Genomic DNA, 22,985 nt, shown 5'->3' with positions numbered 1-22,985 from the left:
CTTTGGAAGTACGGGTGAAGGGCTGATTGATTCTGAAATCAGAAATTTAACAAAAATGGGCTGAGTCATTCTTTTCCGCAGATGCTGCCTGAGTGTTTTTAGGAGTTGCAGTTTTGATTTCAGATTTACAGCAGGCTGTTATTCCTGGGGTGTTTTTATCCCCCTCGCTTTGCTTTATTGTGCAACTTGCTGTGTTTTGCTTTTCACTGTGTGCATTCATTGCATTGGAATAGTCTCAGGGGATGGAGGGGGTGGGAGGGCAGCCCGCGGACCCAGGAGAGGACCATGTGCCAGACACACGAGAGCGTCTCCAAGGAGCGTGGACCGGGCGTAGCCCCGCCCATCCCCTCCGCACCAAACCTCGCGATACCCGCCACCCCGGCCCAGGCTGAGGGAGGGAGTGAGAGCGAGCCGCCGCCATCTTGTGAGCGGACGGAACAGCCGACGGTGGAGGGGAGGTAGAAGCGAGGCAGGCATGTGGGTGTGAAGCCGGCGTGTCGGGGCCCGGTTGGTGAAGTGCGTGGCGCCCTTACAACCCCCTCCTCCTCCTGCAGCTGCCGAGCGTGTGGGGAAGCTCCGTGGGTTTTGTGAATCGCTGCCACAGGCCTCCTCACTTACCCCCCCCCCCCCCCCCCAATATCTCTGCGTGCGGCCCAGGTTGAGTTTGAAGCCTTGTCCCTCTGGATGTCCGGGCCCTGACGCCCTGTCCCATCTCTTCCTCCTCCCCCGGCTAGTAGAGGGGGAGGGGGGCTGGCCGAAGGATACCCTGCGCTCGCTCTCCAGCCCTCACCTTCCCCCGCGCCCCCCCCCCCCAACGCGTCCAGCACAATGATGATAGAAAACCTTGATGCACTGAAGACTTGGCTCACCAAGACCCTGGAACCCATGTGAGTATGTTTTCGTGCGTGCTGCGAACAGAATTCTGGCCGGGGCTCCCCCTCCCCCCACGCGGAGTTGGAGTGTCCATGCTGGCATGCTGGCAGTTCCGTCACGGAGCCCTCAATGGGGTTGGTCTCGGGAAACTTGGGACCAGTTCACCGACCCGTCGAGAGTTTCTCAACGGGATGTGGTCCTGTCGGAGTGCACTTGCAACAGACATGCGACGTTGACCAACCATTCTTTGGGTTCGCAGCACAGTTGCCACTTGCTTCTTGGCCTCGATTGTGATGCAGGCGTTGACATCAAAAATCCTTGCTTTGGAAATTGGTACAGATGGGTTTTTTTTAAAAATCACTCAATGTGGTTGGAAAGCTTTTCTTTGCAAATAACGCTGCACATTTGTCAGTCTTGGCCACCCTTTGCATCGATGCCTAACTTTTATCTGACATGTACCACGATTTTTTTTAACAAAAACCTCGATTGAAGTTTGCCTTTTGTCATTGTGACTGCTGCTCAGAAGTTGTTAATGGCGTGCCTGTGAGGCCATTGATGTTTATTTTTCCCTTTTCAAATTCTCTGGTTAATTTTGGAAAAGGTCAGATGTATTTAAAAAGAAGAAATGAAAACAAATACTGAGCAGAACAGGAAAGAGCTGTGAAGGATTTGTGTTTGAGGTTATTACTCTTTCACGGATTAATCTTTTCTGCCCGACTGTTGAGAATTCAATATCTTATTTTAAATTTCGAGCATTAATGGTATTTGATTGTTATGATCGTCACGGATATTAAATGTTCTGTTGATTTCTTTCTTTGATGATGTATAATCTAAAACCACAACATTTTTATACCCTTACTAAAAACGACTACCTCAAGGTATTCATAATATACATGTAGATTTGTCTAGTTATCTGCAATTAATGCAACAGTCCTATAACTTGAACAAACATGTACTTTTACATTTGGTAAAATTGAATTTCTGAAAGTTAGTTGAATCATTGTCCTCTACAGAATGTATGAAAGCCCAACTTCATGCTGGTCGAGTTTGTCCCATTTGGACTCGAAAGCTTTCCTATCCATGTACTGATCTATAATGTCTTCTGAATGTTGCAATTTTCCCTGCTGCTACTTTGAAGAAGGATGCCCCTCAGGACCCCAATTAAATCTTTCTCCTCACACCTTAAATCTCTTCTCAGTTTTCAGTTTCCCGACCTAGAAAAAAGACTATTTATCCATGCCCTTTATGGTTTTCATCAAAAATGATGGAAGCCAAACCTATTTACTAAATATCACACTTGGAAATTTTGCCCCTCTTCACTGCCTTTTCCAACGTATGGAAATCAGTATTTTGTCGTATATGTACTACGACAATGAATCAGTAATTTGAATTGTATCGAGCCAGAAGTTTGAAAGGGCATTTGTTGTCCTAGTCCGAATTTTCTATGTCAAATGCATGTGTGGTTGCTGCTGTCATGCTCATTTAGATTTGATTGGTGAGAAGAAAAATTGGGTTGCATTGATCCAAAACATGTCTTTGGATCAATGGATTCAGCTGGATCTGAATTTTTTTGTAGTTTTTCAAAAATAAACCATTCATAAAATGTAGGAAATACTGTCCTGTTGGTATATGTTTTCCTTTCAAAAACATACAGGGGTTGTAGGTTAATTGGTGTATTTGGATGGCACTGGCACATGGGCCAGAAGGGGCTGTTACCGTGCTGTATGTCTCAATTTAAAATTTCAATTAAACAAAATCACAGTGTCATCAAATCAGTACCCTCATTCTGCTATTGAACAGATATATTATACATAGTGTATCATAACTATTTTATGCTTTTTAGCTGCTCAACATCATGAGCTTCACTGAGCAGTTTGCAGCTAGGTGTTGGGTATCTAACTGAGCTAGGTCCCTTTTTAAGTCACTTAATCACCATTTTGCTTTTGGTATCTTTGAAGCTCAATCTCCTATCTGACCTGCCATAACTACCACCCTCCCTTTCCTGTAATCATCTCATGCCAACTACTTGACTACCCAAAATGCTTCAGCCAGAATACCCTTGCAATTTGGCTTGAACTTGATTTCCTTTGTCATACCTTAGGCTTCGGGCTACTGAATTTCTCGCTCTGCACATGAGCAATAAAGATTGCTTCCATGTGGGACAGCAGCCACGTAACTTGCCATTAGAAGAACAAAAGCAGAACATGGTAGGAACATTCAGGAGGTTGAGCAGTATCCGTGAAGAGAGAAACAGTCAATGTTTGAGGTCAGTGACCCTTGATCAGAGATGCTGAAGAAATTCTGCTAAATATTTTCCTTTGTCACGATCCCATTTAGTTTTCCTCAAAAGTAACTTGAGGCCTGTTCAGTTATTCTTGTTCCCTTTTACTCTTTCTACCTGCTTCCTTCAGCCATTATTTGTTTTAACTTCAATGTACATGTTTACAGCATTTGTTTCATTGCTGGAATAGCAGTTGTATCAGAAATCTCCTATCTGACAGGCAAGCTGGCAACACTTTCAAGATCCATTCTTCAGTTTCAAGTCAGTGGACTTGAAGTCACCTGCAGTCATCTTACATTTTGGGTCTGACTCCATTCGACTCTCAACTCTTTGAATTGATTCATTAATTCTCTTCATTGGTACTGGATGCAAAAAAGGATTCACAAGCATGTTTCCAGCATTGGAGAATTTGAGTTCCAAGAGGAGTCTGGATGGGTTGAGACGTTTTTTTTTTCCCCATCGAGTATTGGTGGGCTGAGTGGTTACCTTATGGAAGTATATAAAATCATAAGGTGAATTGTCCAAGATGTTTTTCCCTCTGGATAGGGAAGTCTAAAACTCAGATGTATAGGTTTCAGGTGAGAGGGGAAAGATTTTAAAAGGACCTGAATGTCAATCTTTGCACTCAGATTGGTGGATTTTTGGAATGATCTGCCTCAGGAAGCTATGGATATGGGTACAATTATAAATTTTGAAAGACATTGTGACAGTTAAATAAATTGAAAATGAACAGAAGGATAGGAAACTACCTCAGATAGGAGAAATTGGGCTGAAGTTCACATTTCCCTGCTGTGTAACTCTGACTTTTAAAAAAAAACAACTGACTCATTCGTGAAAGATGAGATTTTTTTTTGTAGATTTTGGTTCTTTGGAAGCCCTTCTCAAAAGTGGGGGAAGCAGTTTGTTTTTAAATGATAAATGCTGGGTAGATTCAAAGTGAGATGGGATGAAAGGTTTCAGTGAATATGTAGTTTTGTCAGCTCAAGTGTTATCTTATTAAATGGCAGAGTACATTTGGAAGTTCTACTACTGTTCTTAATTTATGAAGTTATAAACTATAGCAGCCATTGATACCTTGATAAAGGGCTCAAGCCCGAAAGATTAGTCCTGTCTCTTGATCTTTCCAACATCAGGTGCACTGTTTGAGCTGCGAGTTTCTCCATTGTCACGTTTGACTTATTTCCACTTTTCTGTAGCAGTGTTTTTTTTTCTTGAACACATGGAGACTGGGACTGAAAGTTAAACTGTCCATTCTGTTCTGACCTGTACAATGTAAGATTTTGTGCACAAGAAGGGTTCAGTTAGATGATAAGAAATATTGAACTGGATTCTTGTCATTGCACAAAAATAGCAAACTGATCAGTTTTAATATAAAAACCTCAGCAGAATCAGCAGCATCTGTAGAAAAAGAAAGAGAATGAACCAGACAGGTCCAAGATCTTTTGTCTTCATCCTCGTATTCTTCAGGCTTGTAATGACAGGAGCCATGTGGCATGACAATGTTATATTGTACATTATACATGAGCTAATATTGAGATAATAATACATGAGATAATATTCACAGTTATTCTCGTGTTTTTTGTTTGAAGTGACCGCAATCATGCTTTTGTATCAGAGCACTCCCGATTAGTGTAACAAGAGGAGGTTCATGGCCTGATAACTGTTGAAAATAAACTGTTCTTGAACCTAAAGGTGGTGGCCTTCAGGGTTCTGCCTGAAGGTAGCAGTGAGTAGAGGTTGTATCAGAGTAATGGGAATCCTTTATGATGTTGGCTGACTTCTTTTCCAGATCGATGCATTCAATAGGGGGGGCGGGGGGGGGGGGGGATCGTGGCAAGATGGTGTAGAGGGCAGACGTGCGGTCCTATCCTCCCTCAGCTAGTTTTTTAAGCACCCATTTTTAAAGTTTATAAAGGTGATTAAAAGTTGTATTTTTACTTTTGGAAACATTAGTGGGTTATAATGGCTACTAATGTAAAAAAAAACGAAAACAACTGCAGAAGAAATTACCTTTTAAAAGTGCTCAAGAATTGAGGCCTACCTGTTCAATTGAAGCCATGGACCTGACGTTTGGAACCTCCCAAGGCACAGTGGACTCCTGCCCAACTAAATATGACGCTGGCGCCGACCTTGCCTCCGCAAGATGGCGCTGACTTGATGATGAGTTCAGCCGGTGCCAAACCGCGCGTCCGCGATGTCAGGTGCGCAAGCGACCCGGCTGAGAGAAGACCCCTTGAGCCCGGGCTGCCATCAGGTGGGCTGGGGACGCGCAGAATGGCATTGGAAATCGCACCTGCTCAGTCCCTGGCCTTACTGGGCATGTGTGGTGGTTCAAGGGTCCGGGACCTGTTGGACCGCGTGTGGGCTGTGGGGGGCCCGAGTGGCGGCATCCCAACCTGCAGTCAGGTGTATAGGCCTACAGCTGCACCAGGAGGGGACTGACAGCTGGAAGAAGCAGCAGACTTACTTTTACTGAGCAACTTACAGGAACAATTGGAGGTGGATACTAAAGAAGGTAAGCCTCAAAAAGTGGAACTGGAGTCTGTGTGTACAGTCCTGGAAGGGATTGCTTATCAAATGAACAATATGTTTAAACAAATGACTCAAGGATTTTTAGAAGTTACAACCAAAATGACTACTATGTCTGAAGATATGTCTGCAGTTAAGAGTGATGTTAATAAGAGTATTAAATCAGTGGATAGAGTGCAAGAAAATTAAAAAAAAAATTGAAACAGCTTTTCTTGAATGTAAAAATCAAGTTGATTGTAATAGGGAAAAAATGGAAGATTCCTTTGTGGATTCGGGAATTTAGAAGAAAGACTTATTGAAAAAATTGATTCATTGCAAAATCAAAGTCTGAGAAATAATGTGAAAATTGTGGGTCTCCCAGAAGATATTAAAAGGTCCGATCCAATAAATTTTTTTAAGAACTGGATTCCCGAGGTGTTGGGCAAGGAGTTTTTTTTTAGAAGGCTTAGAATTGGAATGGGTACATAGAGCGTAACAAAAGAAACCATTACTGGGACAACAGCCATGGGTGGTTTTAATTTGTTGTTTGAAATACCAGGACAGAGAAATTATATTACGGTTGGAGGTGCAGAAGTCAAACTCCAATGATGGTCCAAAATAACAGTATTTTTTTATGCAGATTTGAGTCAAGAGATTATTAGGTGATGTCAGGAATTTAACTCGGCTAAAGAGGTGACAGAAGGGTTACCCTTTCGTTACCCTGCAGTATTAAAAGTCTTTTATGGTCATTTTCAATCTGTTTTTTGAAAATGACCATGATGCATTAATTTTTGCTAATTCACTACCAGATTTGTGAGACTATGGAAGATCTTCGCTGCCGTCGCCTAAAAAGAAGGCAAATGGAAATAGGAAGAATGGGAAAAATGGAAAGAAAGCAGTTTTAACTCAGTCTTATTGACATTGAAGATCCGGAACAATAATTCGGAATGGAGCACTGGGTTGAATATATTTACAGTATTTGATTGTGTTGATGTGAATAATGTATTTCTGGCTGGGAAGGGTGGGGGTGGATGGCACTGAAATATTTGATAGTCATCCGCCATTAGTGGGGTTTACCACACCCAATTTTTTAGGGCATTACTACCTTTGGGTAGTTTTATTTTGGGATAATTAATATTTTTTTTACATTTTCTTTAAATATCTAGGGGAGGGATAGTGATTTAAGTTATAAGGGGGGGCGATATTTTGTAGTGAGATTATATTGTTAATTTGTAAGGATGTCTAATTATAAATTTGCAACTTTTAATGTTCAGGGTTAAATAATCCGATTAAGCAAAAGTGAGTTTTGACTCATATTACGAAAATAAAATTTGACATTTCCTTTTTATAAGAAACTCATTTGACTGAAAAAGAACATTTGAAATTGAAGTGAGATTGGGTTGAACATGTGTTTTCTTCTTCATTTAATTCTAAGGCAAGAGGTGTAGGAATTTTAATTCATAAGAATTTGCCTTTTGAACTACAAAATATGTAAGGAAATAAGGGTGAATTGTAAAGTTTTTGCTGTACCTTAGACTTTTGCTCAATGTTTACGCACCTAATGTGGATGATGAACGTTTTATTTCTGTTGCTTTTTTGTTGTTAAATCAAGCTAATGAAAATATCATAGTTGGGGAAGATTTTAATTGTGTTTTGGATCCTTTCCTGGATAGATCTCCAAAAAGTATAAAGAAATCAAAGATGGTGACACAAATTGGGGCCTTGATGAAGGACTTGAATTTGGTGGATATTTGGAAAAGGGTCAATCCTACGGAGAAGGATTTCTCTTTTTATTCGTCCCGACATGATTCATTTTCTAGAATAGATTTTTTTTTAGTATCGGCACATTTACAAGGAAGAGTATTACAGGCAGAATATAAAATTTGGTTATATCAGATTATTATTTTTTTTCTCTCTTAAGTTCAGAAGTGGTACATTCATCTTTATAGATGGAGCTTTGATACAATGTTGTTGAAAATCCAGAATTTGTTTCTTTTGTTAAGGAACTGATTACTTTGTTTTTGACTGAGAATGCTAATTCTGTAGATAGTTGCTTTGTATTATGGGATGCATTAAAAGCTTATTTAAGAGGGCAGATTATTAGTTATACTACTAAAGTTAAGAAACAGGGCAGAGAGTTTGGAACTGGAGAAGCAAATTGTTGAATTAGAGAAGGAATTTCAGAAAGATCTAACAGAAGATTAAAAAAAAAGTGGCTTTGGCTAATTTAAAATTATAATACATTGTAAACTTATCAATTTGAGCGTTTAATTAATCGATCTAAGCAACGTTATGAGTTGGGTGAGAGGGCACATAAGGTATTAGCATGTCAGTTAAAAATGGAACAGGTTTCACAGACTATCAATGCTGTTAAAAAGAATTTAACAGTTATAAACCTCAGGAAATCAATGACCAGTTTTATTCATTTTACAAAAAATTGTATACTTCTGAGGGGAAACAGGATAGTGGTTCTATTGAATCTTACTTATCTAAATTAATGTTACCAGCATTGGAAGAGGAGGATGTTGTGGAATTGGAAGCTCTGTTTACAGAATTTGAGATTAAGGAAGCTATGTTGGAGATGCCAAATGGGAAGTCACCAGGGGACGACGGATTTTCTGTGGAATTTTGTAAATTTTTTTAAAATGGAGATTTATCCTTTGTGTTTGAGGAGGTATTACAACAAGTAACTGAAGAGCACGAGTTGCCAGACTTGTTCTAGTGCTTTAATTACTGTGATTCTGAAAAAAGATAGAGACTTTTTGAAAGTGTCTTCGTATAGACCTATTTCTTTACTGAATGTAGATAATAAAATCATAGTGAAAGTGTTAGCAAATCGACTTGTCAAGTATTTACCTAAATTAATACATATTGATCAAACAGGTTTTATTAAAAATAGAAATGCTTCAGATAATTTTGTCGATTTAATTACTTTGGTCAATGCATATCGACAGCAGCCCAACCATCCAATGGTGGTTGCGCTTGACTGCAAAAAAACTTTTTACAGGGTTGAATGGGATTTTTTATTTAAGGTGTTGGAAAAGTTTAAATTTGGCCCTTTTATTGGTTGGGTTAAAGCTTTATATACGAACCCGATTGCCAGGGTGGTGACAAATGGTCAAGTTTCATTACCGTTTAAATTGACGCGTTTGAACCGACAAGGGTGTCGATTGTCACCAGCCCTGTTTGCATTGGCTGTTGAACCGTTAGCTCAAACAGTAAGACAGAATGAACAGATAAGAGGGATGAGAGTTATGGATGAAGAGTATAAGATTAATCTATTTGCAGATGTTTTGATATGTTTGACAAATCCAGAGCAATCATTGCCGCATTTGCAGGAATGTTTATTACAATATGGAACATTATCTGGATATAAGGTTAATTGGTATAAGAGTGAAATTTTGCCAGTTGAAGGAGGAGATTATTCAAAATATAAAAATATTATTAAATTGAAATGATCTGATAAAATTAAATATTTAAGAATAATTGTCAATGTTGATTATCAATCTTTATACAAGTTAAATTATGTTCCTTTAAAAAAGATTAAAGCAGATTTAATTAAGTGGAAAGATCTTCTGTTAACTTTAATTGGCTGAGTTAATTGTATTAAAATAAATATTTTTCCTCATTCAATATTTATTTCCATCAATACCGTTGTTCTCTTTCAAAGGGATTTTTTCAGGAAAAGTAAATTACCATGGGTAGCATTATATAAACTTGCTTGGAAGTATGCGTTAGGTGGGCTTCAATTAGCCATTTTCAAAATTATGAAGCAGCCCAGTTAAAATTTATTAGTAGACTGATGGATTTGGACCAACCCCCGAGTTGGACTAAAGTCCAACTTTATGGCTTGTATTTCTGAAGTTGAGGTGCATCAATTAATATTTCAATGGAATGTAAATTTGTTGCGGGAATATAATATGCCGATATTAAAACATCTATTAAAGGTATGGACTGAAAAAAATAAGATTTTAGGATCAAAAGGTAAATTGTCAATTTTAACTCCACTATATCTTCTTTGGCTTGGCTTCGCGGACGAAGATTTATGGAGGGGGTAAAAAGTCCACGTCAGCTGCAGGCTCGTTTGTGGCTGACAAGTCCGATGCGGGACAGGCAGACACGGTTGCAGGGGAAAATTGGTTGGTTGGGGTTGGGTGTTGGGTTTTTCCTCCTTTGCCTTTTGTCAGTGAGGTGGGCTCTGCGGTCTTCTTCAAAGGAGGTTGCTGCCCGCCAAACTGTGAGGCGCCAAGATGCACGGTTTGAGGCGTTATCAGCCCACTGGCGGTGTCAATGTGGCAGGCACCAAGAGATTTCTTTAGGCAGTCCTTGTATCTTTTCTTTGGTGCACCTCTGTCACGGTGGCCAGTGGAGAGCTCGCCATATAACACGATCTTGGGAAGGCGATGGTCCTCCATTCTGGAGATGTGACCCATCCAGCGCAGCTGGATCTTCAGCAGCGTGGACTCGATGCTGTCGACCTCTGCCATCTCGAGTACTTCGACGTTAGGGATGAAAGCGCTCCAATGGATGTTGAGGATGGAGCGGAGACAACGCTGGTGGAAGTGTTCTAGGAGCCGTAGGTGGTGCCGGTAGAGGACCCATGATTCGGAGCCAAACAGGAGTGTGGGTATGACAACGGCTCTGTATGCACTTATCTTTGTGAGGTTTTTCAGTTGGTTGTTTTTCCAGACTCTTTTGTGTAGTCTTCCAAAGGCGCTATTTGCCTTGGCGAGTCTGTTGTCTATCTCATTGTCGATCCTTGCATCTAACTCCACTATATAATAAGCAGCTTATTCCTTTTTCAGTGTTTAATAATCATTTAAAGAGTTGGGACTCTAAGGGTACAAAGATGTTACAGGATTGTTTTGTAGAAAGACAGTTTCTTTTAATCAATTGAAAGAGCGTTTTGATATTGCTGAAAATTCTTGGTTTGTTTATTATCAACTTCAAGCTTTGGTGAAAGATGTGTATGGTAGAGAGATGATTTTACCTGTATTGATGGAATTCGAGTCTTTGATTTCTTTTATACCAAAAAAGGGTTATATTTCTGTTATGTACCAAGCATTACAAGACAATATGGATAAACTGGAATGGGAGAAGTCTAAGCTTAAATGGGAAAATGATTTAGCCTTTGTTTTTTCTGAAGATTATTGGGCAGATATGTGTCATGACAGTGTTACTAAATTGACGAATGTGCGGTATGGAATGGTTAATTATAATTTTCTCCATCAGTTGTATTTAACCCAGAGAAATTTAAAAAATATGGTTTTAGTAATTCGGATTCTTTTAGATGTGGTGTATGTACTGGTACTTTTTTTTTACATGCTGTTTGGTCTTGTATTTATTTACAACCATTTTGGCAAGAAATTAGGTTAACCATGGAAAAACTATATGACATTACATTACCACTAGATCCATCTATTTTTTTTAATGGGTTATATAATTCCTTTAAAGGGATTAAGGTTGGATAAATTTCAATTGCATTTGTACGCTTACACTGTAGCTTGAAAATGTGTAGCGAGTACATGGAAAGATAATATAGTGATTAATATAATGCGATGGCATAATGAACTGAAAGCTTGTATTGTTATGGAAAAAATTACATACATTTTCTGCATGATAATTATTCTTTAAATGTGGTTACCATATTTGGAATATATGCATTTAGATGTATTTTGATTTATTATATATTCTTAGTTTCTTTTTATATATTTTTGGCTCTCCTTAAGAGAGCTGGCTGATAGGGTAGGTGGGGACTTTATATTATATATAAATAAATAAATAAATAAAATTGTCTTTATCGAATGTATGCTGTATTATAACTAATGATCTTATAAATAAAGTTTAAAAAAAAAAAGATAGATTCAATGGATAGGAGGTTGAGGCCTGTGGTGTTTGTAATTTTCTGTGGACCTGGACAGTTGAATTCATCAGACAGACTATGATGGAACTTGAAGGTTCTAACCCTCTCCACTTCCATCCTATCAATGTGAACAGGTGTGTTGTCCTTCAGTCTCTCCTTCCTAAAATCAAGAATTAGTTCCTTGGTCTTGGTGTTGAGAGCAAGATTGTTCAGGCACCACTCAACCAGGTAATTGGGCTAACAACAGTGGTGCTCTCAGCAAATTTGTCAGTGGAGCCAGAGAAGTTGGCTCTGCAGCTACACGTGTCGAGTAGGGAGGCAAGCACACAGCTTTCAGGTTCCTTTATGTTGATGGCCAGTTTGCAGGAGGTGCTGTGGCTGATTCACATTTATTGTGATCTGCTGATGAGCGGGTCAAGGATCTAGATGCAAAGGGATGAACAGAGTTCCAACTCCTTTTCTTTGGTCAAATGTTTTATTGGTATGAAGGCCTTGAATGCTGAGTTGTAGTAAATGAACAATGGTCTGGTGTAAATGATTCTGTGATCAAATGCAGGGAGGAAGGCCACTGCTGTTATCCTGTTATGCCATTAAGTGAATTAATATGGATCATGGCCCTTCAAAGCACTTCATTATGGTGGACATCAATGCCACTGGCCGATGGTTGTGAGACACATCAGCTGCTTGTCTCGGACCAAGGAAGAATGGAAGTCCTTTTGAAATGATTGGGGACCTCTGACTGTTGTAGCAAGGGATTGAAGATGCCTGCAAATACTCAAGGCAGTTGAATTTTGCAGATTTTAAGGACACTGTCAGGTAGGCCATCTGAGTCATATGCTTTTTGGGGATATGACCTCTTGAAGGTTCTGTTTACGTCACCCTCAGCGGGAGCGCAGAGTTGCCAGTGATTATGGGGAGGGGTCACAAGAGTTTTCTATTGTTTCCCCTTTTGAAGCAAATGTAGAAGGCACTGAGCTAATCGGCAAGAGATGTATCATGATTAATGATGCTACGTTGATTCCCTGTATAGGATGTAATGATGTGCAAACCCTGCTACTGCTGTTGAGCAAGTGTCTGAGACTCGAGCTTGTTCTGGGACTGGATTGTCTTTTTGCACTGGTGATCACCTTCCAGTGGTTGTATGCAGAATATTAGTACTGTGAGATTTCTGACAAAAAAGTAAGATCATTTATTTGCAACTTTAGCAAACATGGATTGTTTCTTAATAATTAACATGCCATTGAAGTATTTTGGAAGTGCAATTACTGCTGTTGGAAATAAATTTAGATATCCAGCATGGTAACAGGCCCTTCCATCCCTCAAGACTATGGTGCTCAAATATCCCAATTAACCTGTAACTCTCGTATGTTCTGAAACGTGGGAGGAATCTGGAGCACCTGGACGAAGCCCACACAAACACGGGGAGAATGTCTGTACGGGGATTGTACATTGCTGGATTCAAAACTGGGTTGCTGGTACCCAACCCCAACCAATCAATTTTCCCTTGCAACCGCTGCAACCATGTCTGCCTGTCCCGCATCGGACTTGTCAGCCACAAACGAGCCTGCAGCTGACGTGGACATTACCCCTCCATAAATCTTCGTCCACGAAGCCAAGCCAAAGAAAGAAAGAGAAACTGTACTGCCCCCTTTGTGAAAACTCCCTCAAATAACAATGCATAAAAACCAGATAATATTTTGCTGATTGATAAACAATGGCCTGGGCACTGGAGATAAATTCTTATTTTTCAAAATGGGTGTCGTTTTTTTTTGTCCACTTACAGCAGGTACAGATTTTCTTTTAACTTGTCCATTTCCCAACAGTACCACAAAGTCCTCACCCAAGAATGTGGACTCACTCCCTCTCTTCTCCTCCCCCCCACCCCCACCCCCCAGCCCTATTCATGGAATTGGAGTCTTGCCTTTGTCGATTGCCTTAGTTTGCGCATGTAACTGCACAGTTGTATATTCTAAATTCCAACTCGCAAAAGCAATTTGCATTTAAATGGAACATGAGACAAAGCAAGTACCAGTATCTGCCACAGTTACCCATAATTAACAGCCAATCACCAGAGGTGTTAATTGCCTATATATAGATAATATCCTGTTGCAACAATTAACAAGCTTTGGAGAGGAATCAGTTAAACAGATCAAAGGTAGGCTTCAGAGTTGAGCAGGATTTAATTCTTGTTTTGCCTCAAATCAGAGGCACTTGATATGTTAATCTCCCTCAGGAACAGGTCTGGGCAATTAACATTGATAAGGAGCAGTGCACTAGCCAGAATATCTGTTTATAGGAATACCTTGGCCTTGGCATTAGTTCAGATATTCCCAAGATCAACATTTCCCATGGCCACTATAAATTGTGCCTGTTCTTACATTGGCGCTATTGTATTCTCATACTTGCTATAATCCATGCTCGCTATAGATTGCTGACTTGTCTTTCCTACGGCCGCTATTAATTGTGCATGTTCTTTCAATGATACTATTATATTCCAGCATTCGCTAATATTCCTACGCTTGCTATAAATTGTAGGTTCAACTTTCCCATGCCTGCTATTGTGTGCGTTCTTTCAACATGTAAAAATATTCTCGTATAATGCCTAAGGCATAAAATGTGCGGGGTGGGGGAGAGAGAACCTGGTTTGTATTTTGTGCATAAAAATACTGTCTTTTGTGATTTGAACTTAAAATTTTCTGAATCAAGGAGTCTGATGATACTAACTGAGCTATCTATGATACCAGCCTTGTCACCCTTTTAGACCAAAAATGCATATATTTAAAATGTATTCTGTTATTTAGCTTCCACAATTCTGTGGTGGGAGAGATTTCCAAAGGTTAATTCAGGAGAAACTTCTCTAAATCTAAACCAGTGACTCAGAATGGACTGCATTGGCAGCTAAGCAAGTGGAGTTATTGCATTAGATCCTCAGTTCAATTTTGATCTCCATTGCTCCACGTATGGCATGTACATTTTTTCGATACGATGATTTGCCAAATCTCCTCAGACTCGTGAGAAAGTTGTGCCTTCTTTATCCTTGCTTGAAGATGTTGGCTGCAGGAGAGGTCTTCTGAAATGTGGACTTCAAGGAACTGGAAATTTAATTGGCTGTTCTGTTTTCTTCCCTATTTTCAAGGTCTAGATTGGTAGGTCACCCACCCAGACCTTTTGGATGGGGCCATTGTCATGGGTGGGTGGTAGAATCCAGGAGATTTGATGGAGATCCAGGAAGAATAAAAATGTGACTTGGGTAGGATGGATTAAATTGGTAATTGAAGATCAGCAGGTCGTGTTTCCATAATTCCTCCAGATTAGAACATCCTTTCTGCATCTCCCCACCCAGCGCCTCAATATCTGGTCTCATTCTTTTAAACTCCAGTCAATGTAAAGGTTCAAACTTAATCTCATGAATTGAATCTCTGAACTGCTGTGTGGGTGTGTGGGTGTGTGGGTGTGTGGGTGTGTGGGTGTGTGGGTGTGTGGGTGTGTGGGTGTGTGGGTGTGTGGTGTGTGGTGTGTGTGGTGTGTGTGTGTTATGAGGTTTGTCTAAAGTAACATACTGTACCATTTTTTTCAAAATGTTGAAATTAGGTGTGAAACTATTTAAAATTGAGATTACTTGCTTGAACAGAAGTTGGTGGAAAGTGTTACACTTTTGAGTTTTTTGAGAAATTAGTGGTGAGGTGTAGGAAAGCATATTTCCAGAGGTGCTGACATCTCTCTTGGATTTAATCACAGATGAATGAATGAATAAACAGAATAAATATAATCCAGTCCACCATTGGCAGTAATTAAATCTCTGTGTGGGAATGTAAAAAAGGGTTGACAGAGAAATTTACTCAGTGAACATAGTAATGTGGTATTCGGAGTTAGAATTGAGAGTTACTGCATCACTGAGGTACAAATAAATTGATGCTTCTCTTTCATTGCTTTTTGGTGACTGGACAGATCTGAAACACTCAGAATATTGACCATCTTGAAGTGGCCTTGAGAAAGTTATGGCGAGCAATTGATAAATTTATTAAACATGCACTTTTTCTGAGATGTGGTCTTTGCGATTAAGAATAGGGAATAACTGCCCAGGAGGTGATAGTGAGTCACTGGAAACACTCTGGCCCTTATGAAGTTACTCTCATGTTGGTGTCATATTTGGGGTGAGTCACATGCCACAGAATGAATACCTTGTCTTTGAGATGCTCTTGTAGTTGATTGTGTTGCCCAGAATATTGCTGATGAGTTTTTAGCAATAAAAATCCAATGTATGTCAAGATTAGATGTTGTGTTTTCTGTTATTGGAAATGGCATTTTTCATTTTCATTTTATTAATAAAATCAAAAGCTTAATTTTCATCTTCCTCCTTTACACAGTTACTTAAGATGACATAGATTGGAAACATGCCATAAAACTGCTAACCTGCCAACTGTTAAATATCAAGTTCCATTGTATTTTCTAAAAATGTCCACATTCATTACTTCCCTCAGATTCTACCACTAACTTGCTTGCACACATGGTGCAACTGACAGATTAATAAACCAACCAATTTGCGCGTTTTTGGTACATTGAAGTTTCACATCGTAGTGGAGCACAGGATTGGGCAACTGGAGTTAAGGCAGCAGTTCTGCAAAATCCCAACATGAAAAATATATATGCAGTGAATAATTGAGGTAATCCATAGACCCCCCCCCCCCCCCCCCCCTGCAACTTGATCCTTGACTTCCTCATCAAAAGACCACAGTCTTTGGGAACAATGTCTCCTTCTCACTGACTACCAACACAGACTCACCTCAAGGATGTGTGCTTAGCCCACTGCTCTACACTCACAATACATCCATGACTGTGTGGGAAGGCACAATTCCAGTGCAATCTACAAATTTGCTGATGACATCATGGTGATCAGCAGAATCACAAACAGAAATGAAGAAATGAACAGGAGGGAGATAGATCAATAAGAGTGGAGCCACACCAATAACCTTGTACTCAACACTAGCAAAACCAAGGAGCTGATTGTAGATTTCAAGAGGAAGTTAAGAGAACACGACCCAGTCCTCATTGAGGGCTCTGTACTGGAGAGGGTCAAAAACTTCAAATTCCTGGGTGTCACCTTCTCTGAAGATGTGTCATGGACCATCCATGTCGATACAATATCGAAGAAGGCTTGCCAGCAGCTATACTTAGTGACTCTGGGGAAAACTTCTCAAGTCACCTTAATTTATCGTTCATACCATGCTCACGTGGTTAAGTCGAGATTAGTGTTTCTCCGCAACTACGGAGCATATTTACATAAATATGTTCGATTGGAAGTTGAGCACCTGAAAATGTTAAGAGGTATACAGTAAAAGTCTGTGGTACCCTATCCACTTATGTTCTGGGAATTCAGGAGCCTGATGGCTTGAGGGGAAAATACTGTGGCCTAATCTGTACTATGGTACCTCCTACCAGATGACAGAAGGGAGAACAGTTTACATGAGGGGTGTGTGGAGTCCTTTACAATGTTTATTGCCTTTCGCTACATCGAGTGTCCTTCATGGTAGGAAGAGAGCCCCCGATGATCTTTTCTGCTGACTTCACTCTCCTCTGCAAGGTTTTACAGTCTGAGGTGGTACATCTTCCAAACCAGATGGTGATGCAAGTGCACAGGATGCTCTCAATAAATCTGTAGAATGTAGTGAGGTTGGAGGGTGGGAGATGAACTTTCCTCAGCCTTTGCAGGAAGAGGCTGTACTCCAGGTGTACTGTGGAGAGCATTCTGACTGATTGCAGAACTGGTATGGAAGTGCAATGCTCAGGACAAGAAAAACTCAAGAGGGTTGTTAACTTGGCCTGTGACAACACTGGCATCAACCTTCACTCCATCGAGGACATCTCCAAGAGGCGATGCCTTAAGAACGCAACCTCTATCCTCAAGGACTCCCACCACCTAGGCTGTGTCCTCTTGAATCTGCTACCATTGGGGTAAAAAGGTACAGGAACCTAAAGACGAGCACTTAGTGGCACAATGACAGCTTTTTCCCTGCTGCCATCAGATTCCCGAATAATCACTGAACCAAAGACACTGCCTTACTTTGACTTTTTGTGTACTTTTTGTAAGATGGTTTATATGAATGTTTGCACTGTGTTGCTGTCACAAAACAATAGTTTGTGACTTGTTCATGACAATAAATTCTGATTCTGAAGATCTCAAAGCCCTTCATTTCTTTCTTGACCAGAGACTTAACCATCCTCCACCATCACCCTCTTCTGCCTGACAGAACTTGTTCTCACCTTTTATAACTTCTCCTTTGACTCATCCCACTTTCTCCAAATCATGAGTCCTTGCATAGGTCCCAACTATGTGGAGCAATCCATGCTGCAAGCCTACACAGGTAAGGCCCCTCAACTCTTCCTCTGCTTTATTGATGCCTACATTGGAACTGCTTCATGCACCTACAATGAGCTTGTCAACTTAATTCACTTTGCTGCTAACTTTCACTCTGACCTCAAATTTACTTGGTCAATCTCTGGTGACATTCTCCCCTTTCTTGTTCTCTCTTTCTCCATCTTGGGGGTCAAGCTTTTAACAAACCTACCAATTCCCACAACTACCTCAGCGGCACTTCTTTGTACCCAGCCTTCTGCAAGGATTCTATTTCTTTCTCTCAATGCCTTCTTCTCAGTCATATCTGCTCCCACGATGAGGTTTTCCAGTCCAGATCATCTGAGAGGTACTTCAAAAAAAAAATGGCTTCCCCTCCACCACTATCAACTTTGCCCTTACCTGCAGCTCTTCCATTTCTTGCACATCTGCCCTGGCCCCTCTGCCCCCAGACGCAACAAAAAATAATTCCCCTTGTCCTCACCTCTCAGCCTCTGCATCCAATAGGTTATCCTCTGTAATTTCTTCAACCTACAACATGATCCCATCTCAAGGCTCTTCTTCCCCAATTTGATTTCTGTAGGGAGTACTCCCTCCATAGACTCCCTTGTCCACTCATCCATACCCATTTATCACCACTTGTCACCTTCCCCTGCAGCGACAGGAAGTGCCAAACTTGCACCAACTCCCACCACTAATTGGGCCCCAGGCAGTCCTTTCAAGTGAAGCAACACTTGTGAATCTGTGGCAGTCATCTACTAAATCCATTGCTCCTGTTGTGGCTTTCTCTACATCAAAGCGATTAGACGCAGACTGGGAGATAATTTTGGTGAGCATCTTCACTCTGTCTGTGCCTGGAGATCTTCCAGAGGCCAACCATTTCAATTCTGTGTGCCATTCCTGTGCTGACATGTCTATACATGGCCTTGTACTGTCAAACGAAGGCCACCCTAAATGGAAGGAGCAATATCTAATGTTCAATCTGGACACTCTCCACCTGCATCGCATTAACATAGAGTTCTCTAGTTTTTGCCAGCCTCCTGTATATTTCTTTCCCCATCCATCTTTCCTCAAGCGCTCCACTGCCTTTCCTCTCCTTTCAGAGCCATCTTCCTTCCCTTATCCACCTATTACCTCCTGCTTGTGGGGCTGTGCTCCTCCCCCACCGTCACTTTGTTCTGGCACCTGCCTACATTTTGCTCCTAGCTTGAAGTGCTCAAGCCCGAAATATTAGTTATGTGTCTACTATTGCTATATAAAGTACACTATTTGATCTTCTTATTTTCTCCTGCATTGATTTTACTTTTGTCCATAGCCTTTTTGGTGTAATTACTCCAATTCCATATTAGATAATTAATGGCTGGGTGCCATTCGAAGTCAATAAACTTGAAGATTCTGATCACCAGTCAAAGCTCTGGTTTCCTGATGGTTGTGTCTTTATCAAGAAGTTCATGGTGCACCTTCAGTTTTAGATCATTTAGTCTGTTTCATGTGGTATTATACAGTTTGGTTTATTGCGGTGATATGATCCTTAAAACATTTTGCACTCTACCTTTTCTCTGTCTATTTTATTTCATTGTTTATTATATTAGCAAGAGAGTAATGATGTACCTCAGCATTCAGTGGCATTATCTTTGACAAAATTTCCATGATGGACGTCCTGGGGTTGGAATAATGATAGTGGAGATCATATTGACCATAAAATTGGGTGAATAAATGTACTGTGCAGAAAAAGATTATCTGCATATCCCATTTTGTATAACTTGTCTCAAGTTTTTTTTTGCCATCAACAAAGATGGTACAGAAACATTAAAAGTTTTAAATCAAGCTTATCAATTGTAACACTCTAATGATCTTTTAAGAAACTAATAGAGATATGCCAGAAACCATATTTCAAGAGTTGCTGACACTCCCCTTGGATTTAATCACAGAATAAATGTAATTTGGTCCACCACTGACTTCTGCAGCAACTACAAAGCACGACAAATCGTTTAGACAAATCACAGGCCTTTTAGGCCCTTGTTTGTGCTGGACTATTCTACCAATTCTATCCCAGGACTACATCCCTCCATATCCCACCCATCTATGCACCTGCCCAAATTTTTCTTAAGTGTAAAAACTGAGCTGGCATTCATCAATTCATTTGGCAGCATCTCCCACACTCCCATCACTCTCTGGGTAAAGAAATTCCCTTCAAATGTTCCTTTTAAACTTTTCCCTTTTCACCCTTATCCCATGTCCTGTAGTTTTTAATCTCATCTAACCTCCTGCCTGGTTTGCAGGAAGAAGAATCTCAGGTTTGTATATGATGTCATGTTTGAATTCTGACAATAAATCTGAACTTTGAACCTCAGGAGAAAAAGCCTGCTTACATTTACTCTCTGTATCCATGAGAATTCTGTATACCTCTCTCAAAACTCCCCTCCTTCAATGGTCCAGCGAATAAAGTTCTTGCATGTGAAATCTTTCCCTGTTCTTCAAGTCCTGGCAACATCCTTGTAAATCTCTTCTTTCAATCTTATTGATGTGGTTCCTGTAGCTCAGTGGCCAAAACTGCACACCATACTCTGAATTTGGCTTCATTAATGCCTTGTACAACATCACCATAACATCCCAACTGTTACATTGCCCCTTTGGAGTCAATAGTTGCCATTTTTCAACATGAGAACCAGATTTGTGCCAATGAAAGTCAAAGAAGCCATTATGAGGATGATAAACAAGAATAAAACAGTAAGAGACATCGGCAACCCTTAGGATTACCAAAATCAACAGTTTGGAACATCATTAAGAAGAAAAAGCTTACTGATGAGCTCAGTCACCACAAAGGGTTTGTTAGGCCAAGGAAGACCTCAATTGCCGATGTCAGAAGAAATCTCATCAAGTTGAAGAAAAATCCCCGTTGCTTTTGGCGACTTTGAATGCACAAGCTTTTAGTTTGATGGCTTATTTTATTTCCTTAGTTATCCAAGGCGGGCTATCCCCACCCTTACTGTCCTTGTTTTTGACTGGAATATGTTTGTTGAGCATCGTGAAAAATCTCTGAAAATTTTCTATTATTCCTCAACCGTCCCTCCATATAGCCTGCATTCCCAGTCTATTGTGGCCAACCTCTCCCTCATCCTCTTGTAGGTTCCCGTGGTTAGGCATAACACAATGGTTTTAGACCAAACTGTTGTCCCCTCCATTTGTATGAGAAACAATCATACTGTGATCACTCTTTCCAATTGCACAGGATCAGATCCAAGATAGCATGTCCCCTTGGAGATGCAGTAACATGCTGAATGCATTCTATGAAGTCCTCCTCAAGGTTGCCTCAACCAACCTGATTCACCCAGTCTATGTCCCTATTAAAGTCCTGCCATGATAACTGCTGTTCCATCCTTAAATGCCTCTGATATTTCTTGGTTTATTGCCTGTGCTACTGTAATGTTATTATTGGGTGGCCAATGGACAACTTACACCAGCTTTTTTCCCTACTCTCTACCCAAATCGATTCAACATTTCTTCAATCTTGGATTATCTCTGCTCTGATCTCATGTCTTTAACTAAGAGCACAAACCCACTTCCCTTATATTCATGACTGTCATTCCTTATTAACTGATATCCTTGGATATTTAAAATCTAGTCCTCTATCCACTCTGCAGCCACGAAAAGAGCCTGATGGATGCAGAAATCTGAAACCCTCCCTCCTGCACCATATCTTTAGCCACTATTAAGTCAAACCAAGTTTATTGTCATCTGATTGTTCAAGTGCCACCCAACGAAACAGCGTTCTCTGGTCCTCAGTGCAAAACATGCAGACACACGACCAGATATAACACACGTAGAGACACATTTGCAGGACATGTACAGTGCCTTCCATAAGTTTGGGACATTATCTTTGTTTGCTCCTGTGCTCTGCAGTTTTAATTATGTAATCAAACAATTTGCATGTAATTAAAGTGCACATTCCAGATTTTATTCCAAGATTTATTTGTATACATTTTGGTTTGACCATTTAGAAATAACAGCACTTTTTATACATGTCCCCTCATTTCAGGGCACCATAATGTTTGTGAAATTTGGCTTCACAGGTGAGTACCCTGCAAGTTTAACTGCTTCATTGGTACAGGTATCGATTACCTTTGGATCAGCAGTTTGGAATATCATTAAGAAGAAAGTGTACTGGTAAGCTCAGTAATTGCAAAGGGTTTGTAAAATGCAAACCAGCATTTAGCATGAAGTCTTTTGTGCACAGTGGTCATTGATATACCTGCCTCCTGAAGAATTTTTCTGATCTGTCGGACACATATAACCATATAACTAGTCCCTTTGCAATTACTGAGCTCACCAATACATACACTCTTTCTAATGTTCCAAACAGTTGATTTTGATAATCTGAAGGTTTGGGAGATGTCTCTTAATGTTTTTGCTTTTCAGCCTCATAATGGCTTCTTTGACTTTGATTCTTACAACTTTGGTCTTCATGTTGAAAAATGTCTACAGATTCCAAAGATTATCAAAAGTTTAGAAGCAAACATAAATCTCTTATATTTGAATCAATGAAACAATTAATTACCTGAGAACTCACAACACATGTGAAGCCAAATGTCTCAAACAATTTGCTACCCTGAAATGAAGAAACTATGTATAAAAAAAAAATTCTGTAATTTCTACATGGCCAAATCAAAATGTTGGCAAATAACATTTCTGGAATGTGTGCTTTAATTATGAGTGAATTTAAAACTGGAGCAGAGGGCCAAATAAAGGACCAAAGTGTCTCCTGAACATTCTGGAGGGCACTGTATTTCGTCTATTAAAAAAATTGTTTTATATATATGGTTGTTCAGTGTTCTCACTGCCTGTGAGCTCCATTATTCTATTTCAAACCTTATCATGTAATGTGGGAAGCAATCCTGAGATCACAAGCCTGGAGGTCCTGTTTTTAACTTGGTGTTGAACTCTGAGCTTTTGCAGGTGCTCAACATCCTTCCTACCCACATCATTAGTTCTTACAAAGAGCACTGACCAGTGTGGCTTGTCCCAGCTAAGGCGTCTTCAACAGTATACTTGTTATTGAGGAGAATGGCCATAGGGATACCCTGCTCTGACTGCCTGTTCCAATTTTC

The 22,985-nt window shown here is 40.2% G+C and overlaps 1 protein-coding gene across 6 annotated transcripts in view; it reads left to right on the top strand.

Annotated features, from left to right (window-relative positions):
• The first annotated feature begins 381 nt into the window (after positions 1 to 381).
• Positions 382 to 22,985, top strand: part of rbm26 (RNA binding motif protein 26) — a 116,370-nt gene continuing 93,766 nt past the window's right edge. For 3 of the 6 annotated variants that reach the window (XM_069890321.1, XM_069890325.1, XM_069890320.1), the window contains exons 1-2: positions 382 to 887; positions 2,975 to 3,139. In XM_069890321.1, coding sequence (XP_069746422.1) covers positions 829 to 887; positions 2,975 to 3,139 — 224 coding nt within the window. In that variant the 5' untranslated portion in view covers positions 382 to 828. Of the gene's footprint in view, positions 888 to 978; positions 1,207 to 1,267; positions 1,554 to 2,974; positions 3,140 to 22,985 lie in introns of those variants that run through there. The other 3 variants (XM_069890323.1, XM_069890322.1, XM_069890324.1) reach the window with 3 other exon arrangements.

The sequence above is a fragment of the Narcine bancroftii genome, chromosome 7 (assembly GCF_036971445.1).
Source record: "Narcine bancroftii isolate sNarBan1 chromosome 7, sNarBan1.hap1, whole genome shotgun sequence".
Classification (NCBI taxonomy): Eukaryota; Metazoa; Chordata; class Chondrichthyes; order Torpediniformes; family Narcinidae; genus Narcine; species Narcine bancroftii.
Note: the sequence above shows the minus strand (reverse complement) of the source record. Positions and strands in the feature narration are given on the sequence as shown.